Below are 20,402 nucleotides of genomic sequence, written 5' to 3'. Positions count from 1 at the left end.
AATCTTAGTATGTCTTCATTTCTCTGAAGGATGTAGGATATCTTAGGCCTAACGTAATTTTCCAAGCTTTCTAGAGCCCGACCATGGCTTACGACATCTACATACCATCATTGTTGCCTGTAGCGGTTCGTTTCCAACGTCACTTTCACTTGCGTACAAATTTATGTGCTATATTCATAATATTGACTTTATAATAAAAAACAAAGCCGTTATTGTAACAATTTTAAACTAAATACATATATACATTGCTACAAATATTAGTTAATAGATATGCTTTTTGTTATGTTACTTGAAGACAAAAGGATTATAATTATAATTTATTTTATTGAAGATAAAAGGATTATAGTTATACATGCATTGTATAGGCTTTCCTTCACCAATTATTGTGTACTGTGATGTGTCATCAAATCATCTTTTGCCAACTATCTCCTTGTGACACACCAGTAAACTCAGTCGCAATTTTAGCCCATTTTAGTATTTGCCACTCTGGTAAAATTGACAAGCTGCCTAGAACTATAGATTTGAAATAAAATTGGATCAAGAGACAACCACACAACTAAAGTTTATCTTAGTTGATCCGCTATACTACCTTTTATAAGACACGTCCAATTCTTAAAGATCAGACCTGTGTCAAATATAAAAAAAACTTATCAGTTTCCTTCATTACTTCCGCTGCATTTCAGGGTTATTATAAGGTAAAATATTTGACTGTTGCTTTATTATTAAAAAAAAAACAATTTTGTTGGGAAATTGTTTGCAAGTTATACCGCAATAGTCTTTAGTATTGTAAAGCAAATCTGAAGCCCGGTGTACATTTAAACTGAATGGACTTATGTAAAAAACTGATAAATGTATAAAACTCAGGGCTTTTGTGAACAACGTAGAGGAATTAGCAGATGCTGAAACTAAATTGAGAATACTATTAAAAGAAGTAAACATTTACGCAAATTGTAACCTTGGAGATTAACAGCAAGTTAAATAACGTAACAAATTGATTAAGATAAGATAAATTTTGTTTATACATATAACTTTCAGAAGTAAAAAAGGATAAGTGTCTCTATATTTGATAGCAAAGGCATTCAAGGTAATAAAAAAAGGTTGTTGAACTTAACAACCAAATAACAAAATAAAATAATAAAAAAGACATAAGGTCATTCGGACTAATAAAATTTATAGAATTACTATGGTACTAAATAAAATATATAATTGTTTGAGTATTTATGATAACATAAGTAGGTATTTGTAACAAATCAAGAGTCAAACGCGTGACGCAGTGACCATGAACGTTACAAATTTGGTGGAATTCCACACGTTTACAGCTTATTCTTATGACAATATATGAAAAATGTAGGACATGTGATCCGTCTTTTATAAAAATTATTTCTTATAAGAACAGTGAATATATAAAATGAATAACGTATACTAATGAAACATACGTGACAATAAATTTCCTTGAGCCCGCTCGTGGTGAAATCCCAAATTGGAACAGCTTCGCGACAAAATGGTACGTTCTATCAAAAGCACTAAACACTGCGAGTCTGCTACTGACACAGAATATTACAACACGAGAACCAAACTAGGTAGAGTGATGTACGTTTTGACACACTTAAAAAGCAACACTCCTCGATATCACAAAAGAATACATAAGCAATACGAAACTGGTTTTCAATTGCAAAGCTGGGGTATGCATAAAATAAAATAAAAATACAGCGTTGAACACGCGAACACTTGCTTCTGCTAGCGTTGCGCACTGGCGACTGAGACGACTCGCGAACCACGAATCAATGTTAGGTATTGCCGTGCCTAGTGTGCGCCTTATCTGTATATGGACGCACACACATCCACGCCAGATCGAGGGACTGTCTACCCTGGTTCATGTCGAGCCTACCTGTCCGACTACTATCACAGATTGTTCCTTTCATACGAAGGCATCACGCAATTTTATCCAGTAAACACATTTAACCGGTCAAAAGATACAAGAATCGACATACATTTAATTAAAAGTGGATATGCTTGATTTAAACCTAATTAACATTTACAGTAACGTGTTGTTAGAATATAAAAATATGCAAATTTAAATAAATGAAACTCAATCGATAAGGAAAACAAAAATGCAGTCTTGTGACTTGAAATGTAATCAATTAATATTCGTCATGAATTATTTATAATCATTGTAACATGTCTTTGCAGATATACTTTATAATGCAGTAAAATAAAACTTTTTCTTTTACATTTTATAGACTATAAAAATAATAAAAAAGGTGTTACGTTTTCAGAAAAAAAATGAAAATCTTTTAATAAACCTAAGCTGTGTTTGCGTCAATAATCAACAGATAATAAATGGTGTTTATAACTGGTTAGGTCACTAAGCAATAGCATTAATACTTAAACAAAAACAAAAATAATGGAATTACTATAACCTAAGTTTTATGCAGTACTCACAAAGTAATTGGCATACAAAGCGCAGTGCTATAAAAATCATAGAATGATTCTACATCAATACAAATCGATTTTACACAGTTTTTAGGAAATTGTTCACAATTGTAATATTTAAACTATCGTATAATTTAGTTGTTATATATATTGGTTTTACCTAGACTTTGGATGTATCCTGTTGATAAAAACGATTCCTTGCTTAAACCTAGTTTATTTAATGAATGACTGTGTATACATATATAATTAAATCTTATAAACTATTTTTACACAAATATCCATCAAAAATCAACAAAATATAGATACTGCTACGTGAATCGCCTTAAATATTACTTAAACATGCATTAATTTAAATCGTTTAACTGCGCTTGCTTATTTTAGAGTAAAATAAATAAAAAATACCTCGTTAAATTGTTGAATATGATTTCCGCAGATCTCTGCGCTAAGTCCAGTGGACGTGCGGCGCGCACCTGAGATCATCATGATTTAAATCAAGACTAGCGTCAGAACGTCTGAACGACTGATAACCGTATCATTAGATAACACCAGTTCTTTGTGCTTTATCAATAGAAAATTTAATAACAAACGCCGTATAATCTAAAACATGCCATTGATTGAATAATACACTTATATTTCATTATGGTGCTACAACATCGCTGATACATTTTAGAGGATTCTTTTTCACTAAACTATTAGAAACTAAAAGGAGTTCAATGACCTATGCTTCCTTAAATCAGGAGTGAGGGGGTATCTTCGCAGGTGCATCCATCATACATTATTAATATATTAACCCAATCGACATCTTTGAAGAATTGTAAATATGAAGCTCTTTCAAACGCGCAACATTTTAACAAGAATATTTTAAATATTTACAAAACTTTATTAATGTTACTCATAATCCGACTTATCTTGTAAGTTGTAAAGTCTTCGGTATTACACAAAAACAAATAATTTTTTACAACAAAGTAATATTCCACTGTATACTGTTGTATTCTATTTTAGAAATAATAAATTAACATGTAATGATATAAATATTTTTTTAAAATAAATATTGGCTTTAGATAAATTAAAATTAAAAAAATTTTAAATATTAAAAATTAACTTCCGACGCATTAGGAACGATATTTCTATCTCGCATACACTATTTACAAACTGTATAGAATTTACGCTAGGATTCAGAGTAGCGATGTCTACGACTAAACCTATGTCACAAGGGAATCGAATCTCATTTTATTCGTAATTATGATAGTTTTAAATCAAAATGTATTTATTTATATTCGTAACTATATACATTACAACATTTACTACCAGTTCCCAAATCAAGGTCAAACGAGAGTGGGCATGAGGAACTGGTAAAAACTTTCCTTAAAGACGTGTTTAAGTTCTTTATTCAGTTATGAGGTTATAATTTGTTGCAAATATTTTCGAGGATGGAAATTAAAATTTGCCTGGTAAGTGTGACTCACGAATAAGGAATTAGGGGATTTATTAACTAATTAACCTTGGCGTATCGGTGTTATAAAATTGAATTCGCGTGCCAAACAAGTGTTATCAAAAAATTATCATAACTTGATTTAACGACATCCTAAAATTGTTATCAGTGTTAAAACAAAACAAATTTGTATGATGAGTTATTGTATATATGTAGATTACTAACGAAATACGAATACTAAAATAAAAAATATAACGTTTGTGTAGATTCAACAAATGGTTTATTATCCATCTCAAGTTATTTAAGCCTTTTAAAAGGCAGTATTAGCCGCGGACGAAAATTATCTGGATCCAGCTATCCACTGAGGTATTTCCGAACCAATTCGATTTAGGATCTTTCATGGAAAGAACATACCAATTCCTTAAGGCCGCAACGCCCTCTGGCATTGAGTGTCCATGGATGGTTTCATTCAACATCAGATGAGCATCCTGGCTTTTTACTCCCTTCTATAAACTACTATTATGACTGTATAAATGGTCATTTCTTTTATAATATGTATTACCATATTATTAATAATTAAATCATTTATTTATGTTTCTATTGTGTATACCAAGGGGTTGGACCTCAAATGTTTAAGTTTGATTTTATTTAAAAAACATATATTTGTACAAAAGATATACACTTTGAATGATATCTTTATTACAACTTATTCTTATCTATCATTTTGTGTGATGTAATAGACGCTGCACTGGAAACATCGATCGAATAGCTTATACAAAATGCACGAATGCTCTAAATTCTAACCAATTCAAGGTTTGAACGAGTATTGAAAGGTCAAATTGGGTTCCAATTGTAGCAAAGGCTGCTAACGCACGTTATTTATTATTCCCCTGCGTTTTTTTTTTGAGGGGATTCCGCACAGAGTTTGGGACTCGATCTAAAAATGCGCAACAAAACTAAACTAATGCGCAACATTTCCGCATTTACACCTCTCAATACGAACGAAAATAGTCAAACCACAAACAAACCAATTCTGAATCTGGACGAGAGCCTACGAAAACATCAGCCGAGCTATTTGAGGCAACACTTAGAGGAGGCTAGCTATGAAAATAAATAAAATTACTATGATAAACTGAAAACGGTCAAAAGTAAGAAATATTATTAAGGGAATAGAATATCAGCTCAAAATGAGGGTAGATGATTACCCGCCTCTATAAAGCTTTATATGCAAGGGTTGGAGCTATGCATAATTTAACGTTGAAACCACAACGTTACATCACAATCTCAAAGCAAGCTAGAGGGGCTGATGTAAGAATTATACCTGGATGGCTGGAAAATATTGTGAATGAAAATGCATTATGTTAGTTACAAATTTCTATTAGTTTCTTATGTTTCTCATCTCATTGTTTTTACATCTTACTTTTGAACGTAAAATATACAGCTTATTCGAAATAATAACATCCGATTTCCAATTATAATTAAAAAGTACTATACTTTACTCTGGTCCCTAATCTTAAAACTGGACAAAATATTTTTTTAATCAAATCAAATATGAGTTATTTCAATTAAGAAAAACCTACGCTTATTACGACATCAGAAATTCCTAGTAAATTCAGGAGAGGTCTAACGCCTACGCCCAGGGCGGCAGTTTTCAGTAAACCTCCGCAGTGGTCTACCCACACACCAAGCGACCTACGTTTATTCCCCCACGCTATCTTTCAACATAAACTTCGTTTAGTGACGTCAAGGTATCTATAAAACATCCCTTAGGTATTGTTTCGGAAAGTTACGATATTTTACGGTTAGTTTATTTCAATTAATATCAATCGTCACGAGCATACACAAAAGTTATTAGTACTTTCACCTTATCGCCAACAATAAAGAATATTTATTTAAATAAAGTACGTAATATTTTATGCACAGGGAATTAAGCCATATATACTCAGCGCATTTGACCTTTTTCTTGGACCGACGAGCAAATGCTATTTGCGCATTCCCGACGACTTGTGCCTAAAATCACACCAGGCATCCCGTCTGCGATTCAAAGCCGGGTGAGCAATAACCACTGTTACACTCCTTGCATGTATCCCGCCCTACTGTACAACTCCCGGGGCCGTCTTCGCATTCCACCAACGCGAAAAGCTTTCCCATTAGAATGTAGTTCCAGATGTGTGTAGTACCCTAAGTTATACTACAGTCAATTTCATACAATGATTGTAACCCTCTTCTGTTATACCGGCTAATATATGTACGTACATTAAACCAAGAAATTATTTGGTTAGTAAAAAAAAATAGACCCTTAAGACCAATACAACTTTCTGCGGGCTTAGAATCTTTTACGGAACTACCAATATAATTAATTTCGTACTTCAGTACAATGAAATTTAGTCAAATTGCATCGTAAAGCAACAGAACCTGCTTTCATACTGCAACGGGATGAGTACGGTGTCATATATAACAAATTTGTTGAAATTAAAACTGTAATATTCCTATAGACCTTCAATAAAGGTGACTAATTCTTTTTCTGTGTTATTGATCTTTCCAAGCATTCATTCGCATCACAATGACGTACCTAGCACCTTGTGACGAAAGATATTATTATAATTTGTTTAATAATTGTGTTATATATATTTAATGTGATCAGCCTTCTGTGCCTGATATACGTCGTCACACTGTTTGGGTCTAAGGCTTGGTTGTGAACATATAACGTAAATTGGTGCACACCTGGGTTTTCGATCCAATGAACTCAGAAATAAGACTCGCACTACCGAGCCACTAAGCACTGCTCTAGATATTACTAGGTTCTTTTATAAAAGATTACAGCATCTTACAGAAACGCCCTTTTCCTAGCACAGATTTTTCAAGGTCGGAACTCGTCGCATTGCGTAATAGGATTTTCCCCCGACAACATTTACGAAAGGTTAAATTCATCAGAATGGGGTTCATACAACTTTCAAGGAAAATCTCGAATATGTAGGCAATTTACTTAGAAAAAACCGCATTAATTATTGGTAAATTGTTTTTCTGCTTTAAATTATTCATTCATCGTGAACGAAATGCTGGTCGCATTCCAACTGAGCAAAGAAAGCTCCAAAAACAAACATATTAGTAACCAAAAAAATCAAATTTCGTTACGCATTTAGCCACTCCATTTATCCTTTGATTTTTCTGCTACTGCGTTTTTACAAGTACCACGATTATTCCCGCAGAGACGACAGGTCTCCACTTACTATGGTCCTGACTCTAGACATACCTCTGTCGCTTCATCCACTTTCATGACATTCACTAATTTTATTATGCTCGTCAATTATTATAGGTACATTTTTAACTTGTCCCTTCTCTAGTACCTCCTAAATTTGGTCCAGATAAAAGTTAAGTCAATCATTTATTCCAATAAGACCACCTAAATTGGCACTTATGAACCTTAAATAAAATATAAAGATTGATATTTCAAATATAAAATAAAATATTGAAAGAAGATAAAGATTGCTAGTTGCCCCTTCCAAAAGGTAGTTTCGTGTGGAGAAGAATGGGCAAGAAACTCTATACTATTTAAAATAGAATGAACGAGGCCTTAGTATTTTACCATCAATGGTTGCTTTGTATATCCTACTTATTACCAATTTTCATTTATCCGTTCTACATAGCCAATGTTATATTATATTAGCACCTACGTTACTAAAACGATGTGTGCGTACATCACGCGCCACTATATTTAAACTGCGCAACAAACTACACAAATGTTTTTAAATTTTCAGCTGGAGCGATAATAAAAGATGTCAATAAACCTAAATAAGCGTCATTTCTATACGTAATTCAAATGTTTTTGTTAATACAAGTGCAAAATGATAGATTTTTAAAATTAATAATTAAAAAAATCGTGAGTCGACTTATACCTTATAAATATCAAGAGTTGATAAAAAAAAATCTCTGCGCTGTTTGTAAATTATTTCATTAATAAATTCATAAGAATAAATATTATTCTCGTTCTCTTCGATTTCATTTCTTCAAAGTAAAATTATCGAACAAGTTCACGATCACTCTAACATGAATGTCAAGAGCTGAAGAGCAGAAGACCTATCGAGTAATAGAAACGAACAATGCCAAGTTTCAAGTGGACTGGAAAAGACCTCGGCCTTGCTAGAGTGCGTAGGGCATAGCGTAACGGTGACGTCACAGGCCTTGGCGGTCTGTCATGCGCAAGAGGAATATACTTAGTTCCTTCAGACTGGTTGTCACCACGTATGTCTATGACCGGAGGACCGAGATTGGAAATGCAAGTTTCGAATGTTAAGAAATTCTCTATATAAACTATTTATTACAAATTATTCCTGTTAGAAGAGTATCATGTATTAGAAACGTAAAAACCGTTGCCCTCTTACTTCCCTCTTGAAAAGTTCGTTATTGAAAAGATCTTGTGTATATTATCATAATTTCGCGTTTAAAATCGTATAACGTTACGTTGTTAATAGTATTGCATTACGATATCATTTATAGCTAAATTCTAAAATGATATTTCCGGAGCAACTCTCAAAACATACTCGATTTCTCACGCGATTACTCATAATATTTTGAAGCTGTTATTCGAATATGACCCAACCCCGACATAGGAAATTATTTGAGAGCGAACGCGTTCGACTCAGTATTATTTCAACTTTTGAAAAGTATTGGCATTACGGAGCTCCGTATTCCTTCGTTAAGTCAACCATTCCAAATTCGTGCCTCAGGTGGGAACCACTGCAACGGCTACTTTTGATACAATACCGAAAAACTACTGAGACCACGACAAATGTTATACATCCCTTCTGGCTGTAATTCAAAAGAGACATCACCATATCACGGTATTATAAGATTCAGCGTATTTAGAATTAAAATCCATCCACCCAATAAGAGTAGAATCCATTTTTCTTATAGGTTACACTATTAGTATCGTACATTTCAAATATAGGTCTGCATGGAAATAGCACTACAACGCATTTTCTAGAATACATTGATTGAATATTAATAAGCACTTAACAATATACTTTTAAAATAATATCGTAATAGAAGTTTATTAATTGACTTTATCTATAACTTTACCCACGTTCAGCCTTTTTTTTTTCATATTTATTAGCAGTCTGTAATAAGTATTTTCGTTTTAAACAGTTATTAGAATTTAGCTTACATGTCTTATTAAGCCTGAAACATGATCTAGGTCTGATGTAAGTACATTTTCTGTCACATCTGCAAAGGCGGACGTGTGGGGTAATTAACAGTCAAATTCTATACATTTTCATTAAAGCTACATGCCATCGAACTTTGACTTTTTATTCGCAAAAGCCGGGCATTCCATCGTCATCTCTGTCGATGTTCTGGCAATATTCCAAAGAAATGTAATAAATAGCAAGCACGGGCGCCAGATAGTCGATATAACAGTAAGCGATCATGACGGAAATAGTGCACTTTCAGTAAAATTCATTGCTTATAAATATACCGGACGATAAAGAGATGAGTTTGAGGTGACACATTCCATGTGAATATATTTTTGATGGGTTTGCCAGCTGCAATAAATTGTTAAGGTTATTTTCTACTTTAATATTACAACGAAAAAATCTGGCGTTTTAAATAGAACAATTGGATATGTTGGCTTGTATAAAACGCGAAGTTGTAGACGGTGTATGTTTTTTTTATGAAATAGGAGCAGACGAACAGGGTGGGTCACTTTAATTAAAGTGATAACCGCCGGCCATGGCCGCCCGGGGACTAGCGGCTGTGTTACCGACCTTTCGGGAATGATACGCTCTTTCTGTACATCTATTTTACAGACACACTTGATATATGTAATTTATAAAAATCTATATAACCTTATAGTATCGCATTTCTTAAATAAAAAGTTCAATCCGATTTCAAATCACACATTCGGTAAAATCTGTTGAAAAGTCACATCGGATTAACAAATTGCAAGAGCCAGGTGCCAGGAATGTGTTAAGTTTAAATAGCTATTAAAATATTAAACGCAAAACATGTGAGACATTTACGAATATAAATTTTCGACAATCAGTGACTAAAGTTTTCCAGGAATGACTCAAACTTGGAAGTCCAAAGAAAGTCACGTGAAATTAATTAATTATTTTACGTCCATTGATACATATTGTTATTGCAGTTATCAGGTAGTTCTTTAAGCAAAAATAAATTTGTAAAACATTTGTTTTAACAAGTAGCTAGTTAAAGTTATTTTGGAATAATAATCTCCTTTTAAATTGTATTTAAAGTTAAAATGTAATTAAGTATGTTTCTTTAGTAAGGTTAAAAATATAAAAAAATCTCGTCCAAATCTAGGTGTTAGTAGAGACAATGTCAAAATAAACGACAAGCAAGATGAAGAGTTAAGGCTTGAACAGTGCTCAAATCGGTCAACTAGCCCTAGTTTAAATTAAATTGTTGGAAGAACTGTCGCTCATATGCATTTGAAAAAAATATATATTGTGGGTTGAAGCCTACTGTATCGATTGATAAAACCAAAAAAGATAAAAGCAATACCAATTTCCCAAAAAAAAAATTACCATCGAACCGTAGATTAGACATAAATTACAAATTTGCTCCAAAACGGTTTATGCGATTTATTTTAATCTTACACGTATTATTAGATATAGCATATATTAATATTTTGATAAAAAAAAATTTGTATTAATTCGTTTCCTGGGCATGGAAAGTAATAAAAGGTAAATAAACTCAAGCGCAATGGGCTTCCCTCCGCAATTTCACACCCGCGAGCCCTGCATGCGGCTTGTCTTCAGTCCACCTCAACGCTTTGCGACGGGAGGACTACGCTTGTGTGTCGAAGCCAATAATAATTAAATATTTGCGTATTTTAGTTTTTACCCGCGGATTTTTTTAGAAATGCCAAAATATAAAAAGAAATATCAAGTGAGGCGAGGACATGAACTTCGGAAATTATTGTATGTTATAAGTATATGTATATAAGTACCTACCCAAACAAAACTCAAATTTAGAGTTGTCAAGTTTCAAGTGCAACTTGTACAACCAAGTAAAATAAGTTGCTGAACCTGATACCTGATGGAGTCTGAAAGTGGGTACTGGATCTCGAGGATTGTAAACAGTAGACATACCGTCATTGAGCTCGTTGTAATCAGCTCAGCGAGACGATACAAGAAATTTTACTATATGAACCTGATAATGGTCTCCGAAGGTGGGGACCGGATCTCGAGGATGGTAAACAGTAGACATACCGTCATTGAGCTCGTTGTAATCAGCTCAGCGAGACGATACAAGAAATTTGACTATATGAACCTGATAATGGACTCCGAAGGTGGGGACCGGATCTCGAGGATGGTAAGCAGTAGACATGCCGTCATTGAGCTCGTTGTAATCAGCTCAGCAAGACGATACTAGAAATGTGACTATATGAACCTGATGATGAACTCCGAAGGTGGGTACTGGATCTCGAGTATGGTAAGCAGTAGACATACCGTCATTGAGCTCGTTGTAATCAGCTTAGCGAAACGATACTAGAAATGTAACTATATGAACCTGATGATGGACTCCGAAGGTGGATACAGAGTCTCGAGGATGGTAAACAGTAGACATACCGTCATTGAGCTCGTTGTAATCAGCTCAGCGAGACGATACGAGAAATGTGACTATATGAACCTGATAATGGTCTCCGAAGGTGGGGACCGGATCTCGAGGATGGTAAACAGTAGACATACCGTCATTGAGCTCGTTGTAATCAGCTCAGCGAGACGATACAAGAAATTTGACTATATGAACCTGATAATGGTCTCCGAAGGTGGGGACCGGATCTCGAGGATGGTAAGCAGTAGACATGCCGTCATTGAGCTCGTTGTAATCAGCTCAGCGAGACGATACTAGAAATGTGACTATATGAACCTGATGATGAACTCCGAAGGTGGGTACTGGATCTCGAGGATGGTAAGCAGTAGACATACCGTCATTGAGCTCGTTGTAATCAGCTTAGCGAAACGATACTAGAAATGTGACTATATGAACCTGATGATGGACTCCGAAGGTGGATACTGAGTCTCGAGGATGGTAAACAGTAGACATACCGTCATTGAGCTCGTTGTAATCAGCTCAGCGAGACGATACTAGAAATGTGTTATATGAACCTGATGGTGGACTCCGAAGGTCTGATTAACTCTGATTTCATTTTCGGGCTTAGATATAACATGCTGCACTCGTAGGTTTCAGAACCAAGAAAAATATTTAAAATTTCAACTGGAAGACGAATCGTTGAAATTGATTATTTTTTCAATAAACTCAAAGAAATATAGTGGTATTATAGTAAATATTACCTAATATTTATTTAATATTAAATATTAATAAGTTCATATAGTCACATTTCTAGTATCGTCTCGCTGAGCTAATTACAACGAGCTCAATGATGGTATGTCTACTGCTTACCATCCTCGAGATCCAGTACCCACCTTCGGAGTCCATTATCAGGTTCATATAACACATTTCTAGTATCGTCTCGCTGAGCTGATTACAACGAGCTCAATGATGGTATGTCTACTGCTTACCATCCTCGAGATCCGGTACCCACCTTCGGAGTCCATTATCAGGTTCATATAACACATTTCTAGTATCGTCTCGCTCAGCTGATTACAACGAGCTCAATGACGGTATGTCTACTGCTAACCATCCTCGAGATCCAGTACCCACCTTCGGAGTCCATTATCAGGTTCATATAGTCACATTTCTCGTATCGTCTCGCTGAGCTGATTACAACGAGCTCAATGACGGTATGTCTACTGCTAACCATCCTCGAGATCCAGCACCCACCTTCGGAGACCATTATCAGGTTCATATAGTCACATTTCTAGTATCGTCTCGCTGAGCTGATTACAAGGAGCTCAATGACGGTATGTCTACTGCTTACCATCCTCGAGACCCAGTACCCACCTTCGGAGTCCATCATCAGGTTCATATAGTCACATTTCTTGTATCGTCTCGCTGAGCTGATTACAACGAGCTCAATGACGGTATGTCTGCTGCTTACCATCCTCGAGATCCACTACTCACCTTCGGAGTCCATCATCAGGTTCATTTAGTCACATTTCTAGTATCGTTTCGCTGAGCTGATTACAACGAGCTCAATGACGGTATGTCTACTGCTTACCATCCTCGAGATCCAGTACCAACCATCAGAGTCCATCGTCAGCTGATGATGATGACTCGGTTTCGGTATTTTAGCAATACTGACATTAAAAAGTTTTAACCTTAGAACGAATTAAACATGTAAAAAAATCATGTATGTACTAGTTAAATAATTGGCAGCCACCATTTTTTCTAGACCAATATTTATTTATAAATTTTTATATTTAGCTAATAATTGGTTTCGTATTCACGTCGTTTTGTTAGACTATTCACTATTTTGTTAGACTAGATGGCGTTAGTAAATTATTGTTTGTAGTAGAGGTCAAATCCTCAAAGTCATCGGCGTATGTTAGAGTCTTAAAGTTTTTTTCACAATTTTCCTATAACTAATTTGCTACGACAATGACATGACAATTGCTCAATGAGGAACACAATATAAACAAATGACTATGCATCAGACCGCGACGTGAGTTAAGTTTCCGTGAAGTTTTCCTCGCTGCTAACATCATCAGGAAATTAAAGATAAAGGTACTAAATCAATTTGAAACGGAAAATGACTAGACATTAAAGATCTTGTCTATATCAGTATTTTTCTTAAAAATACTTAAGTCAATTAATGGGACTGGGATAACAATTGCATAGAGGTATTGCTGTGATGGCATAATGGCGTTTCTTATGAATAGGCCATCGGATAGAACATGGACTAAATGAAAAAAGAAAATTACTAAGGTAATAATATTCATTCACAAATCATTAAAGCCAAAATATTATATTGTTGTGATTCACACGACTTTCCCACATCCATATTGAGAACAGTAGTGATTTTGGCACATTGCCATATCTACAACAGAGATGGACAATGCTGTTTATCTATCTTTCAACACTAATTCACAATATATTTATGTCAATTAAATTTTATTTACAAACTCAAAGTTCATCCTAAGATTGTTATTGTTATTTATTAAAATCATTATATAATCATTAAATCAACAATAATGATAAAACTATATGAGCATACAGGTTTTTGTGAGATATTATGATTGTACAATGTACATACAATTACAATTGTAACTTATTATTGGAATGGAGGGCCAATGAGTATTAATGAGAGCATCACTGGCATTCTAAATGATTTTAAAAACACCTTTGTGTGGCGAAAACCACCAGTTTTGGTGCTCAAAATGGCAGTCTGTATACACTAAGTGCTGGAAATAAATAAATACAATAGGGAATGAGAATGAAATATAGCACTGTCTCCCATATTTTAAAAAATATTAGTTTTTACCCTTTAACAAACAAAAACATTTAACATAAGTATTTAGATTTTTTTAAATAGTCACACCTTTTAATGTAAACAATTTTTGTAATGTCATCTATTTTATCGTAAACTATCTGATCTAGAAATAATCTGGGGAGGTACTTTCAAAACCAATCTACTAAAACTTGAAAGATCCCAACGAGCAGTGTTAAAAGTAAGCCACTCCTTACCATTTCTTTTCCCCACTAAAGAGCTTTATGCCTTAGCCGATGTATTAACAATTCGTCAATTATTTATTCTCAACACAGTTTTAAAACAACATTATAAAACTAGTTACGACCCCGAATTAAATATAAACAAGCGGATTAAACATAACGTTTGCTGTCCTATTACACAATGGTCAGGTAACTTCTTTCTCGCAGAGATTCTTTGGTTTCCTAGGCTGTTACCTATATAATAAATTAACATTTACCCTCTATCAAAATATGAATGTAAAAAAACGGTTACTACTTGGCTGAAGACGTTGAGCTATGATGAAACAGAAGATTTATTAACTGTTACTCTGTAAAACACCAAATCACCCACACACACACACACACACACACGCACACATACACATCGAGTAACACACAAACGCATGCACACACACACCTAATTTAATTTTACATCTCTGTTTGCAGTGTTTTTCTTTTGGCGTTTACTTTTTTCTTCTATTTTATATATACAATGTATATACAATGACCTATTGTACATGTTCCGGTCCGGTGGTGGAGAGGCTGGCTATCTGTCACTCAGGTCTCTTGTTACAGAGACCAGTCTCTCACATACACTCTCAAATGTTATCTTAGTTTTAATCATTGTAACCTTGTATGTATATGTGAGAGAAGAAAATAAAGATTATTATTATTATTAATATTATTAATCAAATTTATCTAATCTATTTGAAGTCCTCAAATATTTCATATAAATATTTTTTTTTTATTATTACCCATCATATTTCTTTTTTTAGTTTTTTCCTTACTAGGGTTGTCTGGAAGTGAACCCTTGTAAGCGATAAGGCTGCCCGTTGCATCCCTTATAATTATTTATGAATTGTGTTATTTGTGTACATATTTTAATGGTGTGAATAACTAAGTAAACAAATGATCATTTATAGAAAGTAACTGTTACCATGGTCCATTTACATTAAATTATTACACTAGAAAGTTTATTTGTAATCAGTGATGTAATCATAAAAGTTACCATTACCATGCCATAAGTACATTTATGTAAAACAGTTTGAAGGTTAAAAAAATATAATTTGCATGCACCTGTAATATACAGTAAACTTCATATTTTGTTACATTCATATAACATCAGAATCCAAAATGGTGAGATAATTAGACTGGTTTGGTTTGTCCATAGACAAAAAAGCCCATAAACATAACCCCCAACATAATATATCATTACAAAAACCCACTTCATACAACGACACTTCATGCAATGACCACAATATGTAAATAATCCTCACTACCCTGAGTTACCATAATTTATAGAAACTGCCCCAGTGTACATTCTTTTCTTAAGACATGTTTAACCTCAGCTAATAGACTGTTGATAGGTTATTTATATGCAATATCTGTATGTTATCATATTCACAACCTACAAAGTTGCAGCTGCCAACTGAAGTATTTACAAACTAATTTGACTTAGGGTCTTTCAAGAAAAGAGCATACCAATTAATGAAAGGCCGGTAACGCACTTGCAAGCCTTCTGGCAATGTGAATGTCCATGGGTGGCGGGTATCACTTAATATCAGGTGAGCCTCATACCCGCTTACTATTACATTAAAACATGGAAAAAAGTACTTCTCACAGACTTTTATGTGTAAATCTATTTAAGAATTTTGTTATTGATAATATTGACAATGCAGGCTGTATAAAATTTAATCAGAAAAAATTATGCTTATATTGGTATAATTGTTTTAAAATGATATATAGAGATTTTAAGTATAGTAATATAAAAAGTCAGTTTATTCAGGAACATGTGGTACGCATCACATTCTTCCAGTTCAAACTAATAATCTAACAGATACGCTGTCAATTTACTGTAATAGAACTAAATTACTTATGACGGCACATCACAAGATTACCAATTGCTATCATATGGCATAACAATTAACTCAGTAATGTATTGTATTGTTGTGAAATTTTCTAGCACTTTATGTTCAAATACCACAAGAGCCAGAAATATTGAAATTGAGACTTTACAGTCTCAAAAGACCTCTATTATATTTATATTATATTTATCTGTTTTATTTTGGGTTGCGTAAGTAAATAATAGTAAAAAACTATTTTATGACTTACCTAATTTCTTGTATTTCTCAATATACTTTTTAATAGACGCTGTATTACACACTTTATTGTTTTTATGAGTCGCGAAAAATCACTTGTTTTACACTAATACACTTCAAAATCCATAAGCCAAGACAGCTGGTACCTTTTAAAGGAACCCTGTATATAAATACTCTTTATATTAAAAATATGGTTAATATCAATTAACGAGTTCGGTAAAAATACTGTTTATTATTTTAATAAAAATTAAAGACGGATTTAATTTCTCATCAATTTTAAGGGAATGTGGAATCGAAAATTTCAAAATGGACATTTAGTAAGTAATAACTCATATTAAAAGTTTTGGAACTGACAGCTGACATTAGCAGTCATTTATATAGATTTAAAAATCTAGAATATGAATAGTAGTTGTTTTCCGGCCTAGTCTTCATGTCTCCTAGTCTCCAGGCCTTCGTCAACATTTTTTATCAAGAAAAATTCTATGTCGCGCAGTTATAACTGTCAATAAAGTTAATCAAATCGAGCTATATAATATAGATCGGAATGTGTTAGTCAGCCTTATATGCAAAAGGAAAATAAATCAAATGCAACTGATTTTATCGAAAAATTCGTTTAATTCTCCTTGCCCAGTATGGAGAGTTTTTGGAAAAAGAATACCAATACTAATACAATTTATATTAATAAATATTTCCGTAGAAAAAATATCCTTCATAACTCATATCTTGTTTTAATTTATTTCGTATAAAAGGTTTTTTATCGAAATTACATCGAAAATTATGTCGATCTTGCTCACATTCTTAAGTATATTTTGCAGCTTCCTATTGCCAATTTTTTTGTATGTACTTATTAAGTTTATTAAAGTGACATTAGAAATACTTTTCACCCAGAGACAATATTACGGAATAAGGTGCTACGAACAGGAGCTCGGAGAAACGCTGTCGACTTTGCGGTAGTGTAGAGACATGCCTCTTGATTACGAATGAAGTGTTTTTTTGACAGTACAATTACGAAAAAGCGGTAGTGTATGTCGAAAACTTTTTGACACCAATATGACTAGACCCTTGTGATATGTGTCTCATTCACCGAATGCACCAATGCACCCATTCATAAGTAATATATACGCTTAGTTTACAATTTAAAAGCTAGGTGTCTATTGTCATTTGTTACATTATCCTATGCTTTTTTTGTTAGAAGAACAAGAATTAAAGAATCTAAGTAAATTTAATTAATCTAATATTCGCGAGTCGAGGCCTGTGCAAGTGGTAGCCATTCCACACTCTCGCTTTATTTAGTTGCTCGCTACATCTAGGACAAGATGTTTATATCATAAATATAAATAAAAATATCACAACATGCCGTTAAATATTTAATAAGACTTTGTCTTTCTTAAAAGAAAACGCGCACGTCATTACAGTGGGTTCAGTAATGAACAATATCGAGTGTTCACTGTGTTGTTGATGCGCTCGCCTTAACCGATGCGCGGACTCGCACCTTAAAACCGAAAAGAAATAAAGTATATGAGCAAATTTAGCCAAATAAGCCTTTAGCCAATAAGCCAATAATGTGAACATTAGAGTTAAAATATAAATTACAAATTTGGCTCGTAATTTAAATTTCGAATTGAATATGTGGCGATTCTGATTTATGGAGAAATATAGTAAGTAAGAAACTTATAGTAAGAACACATCGTAAAAATAGGATCCGTGTCTTAAACCTTACTAATTATACATTCGTATATGTATAATATAATATAATATTGTAAAAATAATGAAGTAATTTTAATTAAATACAAATTATAAAATTATATTAAAATCCAGTAATAACACAAGAATTATGGGCGGAGGAGGGTCTTTCTGAACTGGTGAAATGAAATGAAATTAGTCTAGGGCGTGTCGCCAAGACGATTTGACAACACTGCTTTGGAAATTGGAATACATAATCCGTAGATATAGAACCATACCATAGTGAATAGTCCATACCATAGTTCGTCTACGACATAATCTTAGTAGTGACTAACTGACTAGTGACTAGTGCCTAGTGAGGGCGAATTACTGTCTATGCCATTGTTCTTAAAAAATAATTTTGGAATTTTACAAGAGGTTATACTGTATTAAACGCTTGAGGTCACATTAAATTTATAAAGTTATAAATCATAATGCTCGTGGAGTTGCCTGATGACAACGAACAAAGTGATAGCGGTATGGAATCTTTGACGGCTAGCAAAGATGATACTCCAGAACGTAGACCCGAAGATACCTTCATTACCCCTGCGGTATGTTATCTATTTTTATTTCTTGAATAACTATTTTTTGACTTTATAACGATCAAAATTTCCTGTTTCAGTTAGGGACCTCTCCTACAGCAAGTAATCCAGCCTTTTTGTCTCTCAAAGAATATGATGATGTGAGTAGTTTCCTTTTACTTAACCTATTTCCAATATCAATTTTTAATTACATTGTTATCTTTTTAGGAACCAGATGAAACTCTCACAGAGAGATTATGGGGATTGACAGAGATGTTTCCAGATTGTGTTCGCAGTGGCACTTACACAGTAACTACAAAGACTTGGTAAATAATTGTAATTTACTTACATTAGTTTGACATCAAACCTGAATAACTTATTATTATGAAATTATAATAATTAATAAGACATTTGCATGCCTATTTAAATTTGGGTGATTGTTCGGATTTTTATAATTAAGTAATCTATCTTATCACTACTTAGCAAATAAACAATTTCATTTAATACTATTTTAATTACTAATGTTATATACATAAAATATTACGTCTAAACTTATAAGTGTTTAGGTTTAAAGTAATTGAGTATTGAAGGAAAAAAACTTATTTAGATATATATTATTTTACAATATTTTTTTATATTTCAGTGCAATGTTTTTATGCATTAGTATGTTTTAGGTCAGGGGTAAAGAACATGTATCAATTGTCTCGATCATTAATGTGGGTAGTGGCTAGTTCTTCAGTTATCTTATTTGCTCCAGTAATATTTGAAGTTGAACGGGCCCAAGTAGAGGAAATGCAAAAGTCACAACAGAAACAGGTTTGTCCAAATAAATTGTTGCATTCAATCATAATGTGTTACTGCATTGTTTTTGAAATGATGTTTAGTTGTTTAATTGTAAATAGATAATAACTACATTACTGCTATATTATATTTATACTCAAGTATTCTTTTACAAACATCCATTTAAAGTACAAATGGAAATTACAAATTCTGTCCATTAACAATTAAATTATGAATATTTTTCCAGGTCTTATTGGGAACTAACACATCAATGACAGGACCTATGCCAAGCATGCCTCCGATGCCTCGATAAAACCAAATCATACCATAGATTTCACTTAGTTCTGTTATAATACCTACATATTATGGTATACTTCATAGAAATGCTTTAATTATAGTTTATTTAGGTAGCATATTTTTCAACAATGTTAAAGAAATATTATTTTTGGAACTCTGACACTGGTTATCAGTTAAATATGCATTTCATATTTCTATTAATTTACCTGTATGTCTTGATGACAAGTAAACTTTTGATTTTGGGAATGTAGATATTGTTTTGTTGATACTTACCTAATAGAGGAATTTTAATCTAATAAACATAGTTTTATTTTAATGGTACCTTTAAAATTATTCCTATAAAACAATAATAATCACTAATTCTTTTTATTATATATATAATATCAGTAAATAACACATTGTATCGATAGAATGTTTAAATGTAACAATTAACCCATGTGTGAAATATTAGAAAACCCATATGTTAAATATTAGAAAACTATTCATTCTTAATAAAATTTATTGTGT

General features: G+C 33.1%; 2 protein-coding genes across 4 annotated transcripts in view; one reads left to right on the top strand and one right to left on the bottom strand.

Moving 5' to 3' along the window:
* The window catches only part of LOC110994579 (inositol hexakisphosphate kinase 1), a 41,579-nt gene extending 24,706 nt beyond the window's left edge, over positions 1-16,873 (bottom strand). Inside the window, exon 1 of one of the 3 annotated variants that reach the window (XM_022261287.2) lies at positions 16,589-16,873. Coding sequence is in view for 1 of the 3 variants with exons in the window: in XM_022261285.2 (XP_022116977.2) it covers positions 2,836-2,916 (81 nt within the window). In the remaining 2 variants the exon portion in view is untranslated. Of the gene's footprint in view, positions 1-1,436; positions 1,786-2,835; positions 2,943-16,588 lie in introns of those variants that run through there. The other 2 variants (XM_022261285.2, XM_022261286.2) reach the window with 2 other exon arrangements.
* Positions 16,874-18,583: 1,710 nt separating this feature from the next.
* Positions 18,584-20,191, top strand: LOC110994537 (mitochondrial import receptor subunit TOM22 homolog). The gene is made up of 5 exons (XM_022261230.2): positions 18,584-18,848; positions 18,920-18,979; positions 19,047-19,144; positions 19,493-19,634; positions 19,846-20,191. The coding sequence occupies exons 1-5, from the start codon at positions 18,732-18,734 to the stop codon at positions 19,909-19,911; spliced, it is 483 nt and encodes a 160-aa protein (XP_022116922.2). The 5' UTR covers positions 18,584-18,731; the 3' UTR covers positions 19,912-20,191.
* Positions 20,192-20,402: the final 211 nt, after the last annotated feature.

The sequence above is a fragment of the Pieris rapae genome, chromosome 4 (genome assembly GCF_905147795.1).
Source record: "Pieris rapae chromosome 4, ilPieRapa1.1, whole genome shotgun sequence".
Lineage (NCBI taxonomy): Eukaryota > Metazoa > Arthropoda > Insecta > Lepidoptera > Pieridae > Pieris > Pieris rapae.
The sequence above is the reverse complement of the archived record's forward strand: the minus strand, read 5'-3'. Positions and strand labels throughout refer to the sequence as shown.

Coding starts and splice junctions, on each gene's coding strand:
- LOC110994537 (XM_022261230.2), top strand. CDS start 18,732: ATGCTCGTGGAGTTGCCTGATGACAACGAACAAAGTGATAGCGGTATG. Junction 18,980..19,046: donor CTCTCAAAGAATATGATGAT/GTGAGTAGTTTC, acceptor TTATCTTTTTAG/GAACCAGATGAAACTCTCAC. Junction 19,635..19,845: donor AAAAGTCACAACAGAAACAG/GTTTGTCCAAAT, acceptor ATATTTTTCCAG/GTCTTATTGGGAACTAACAC.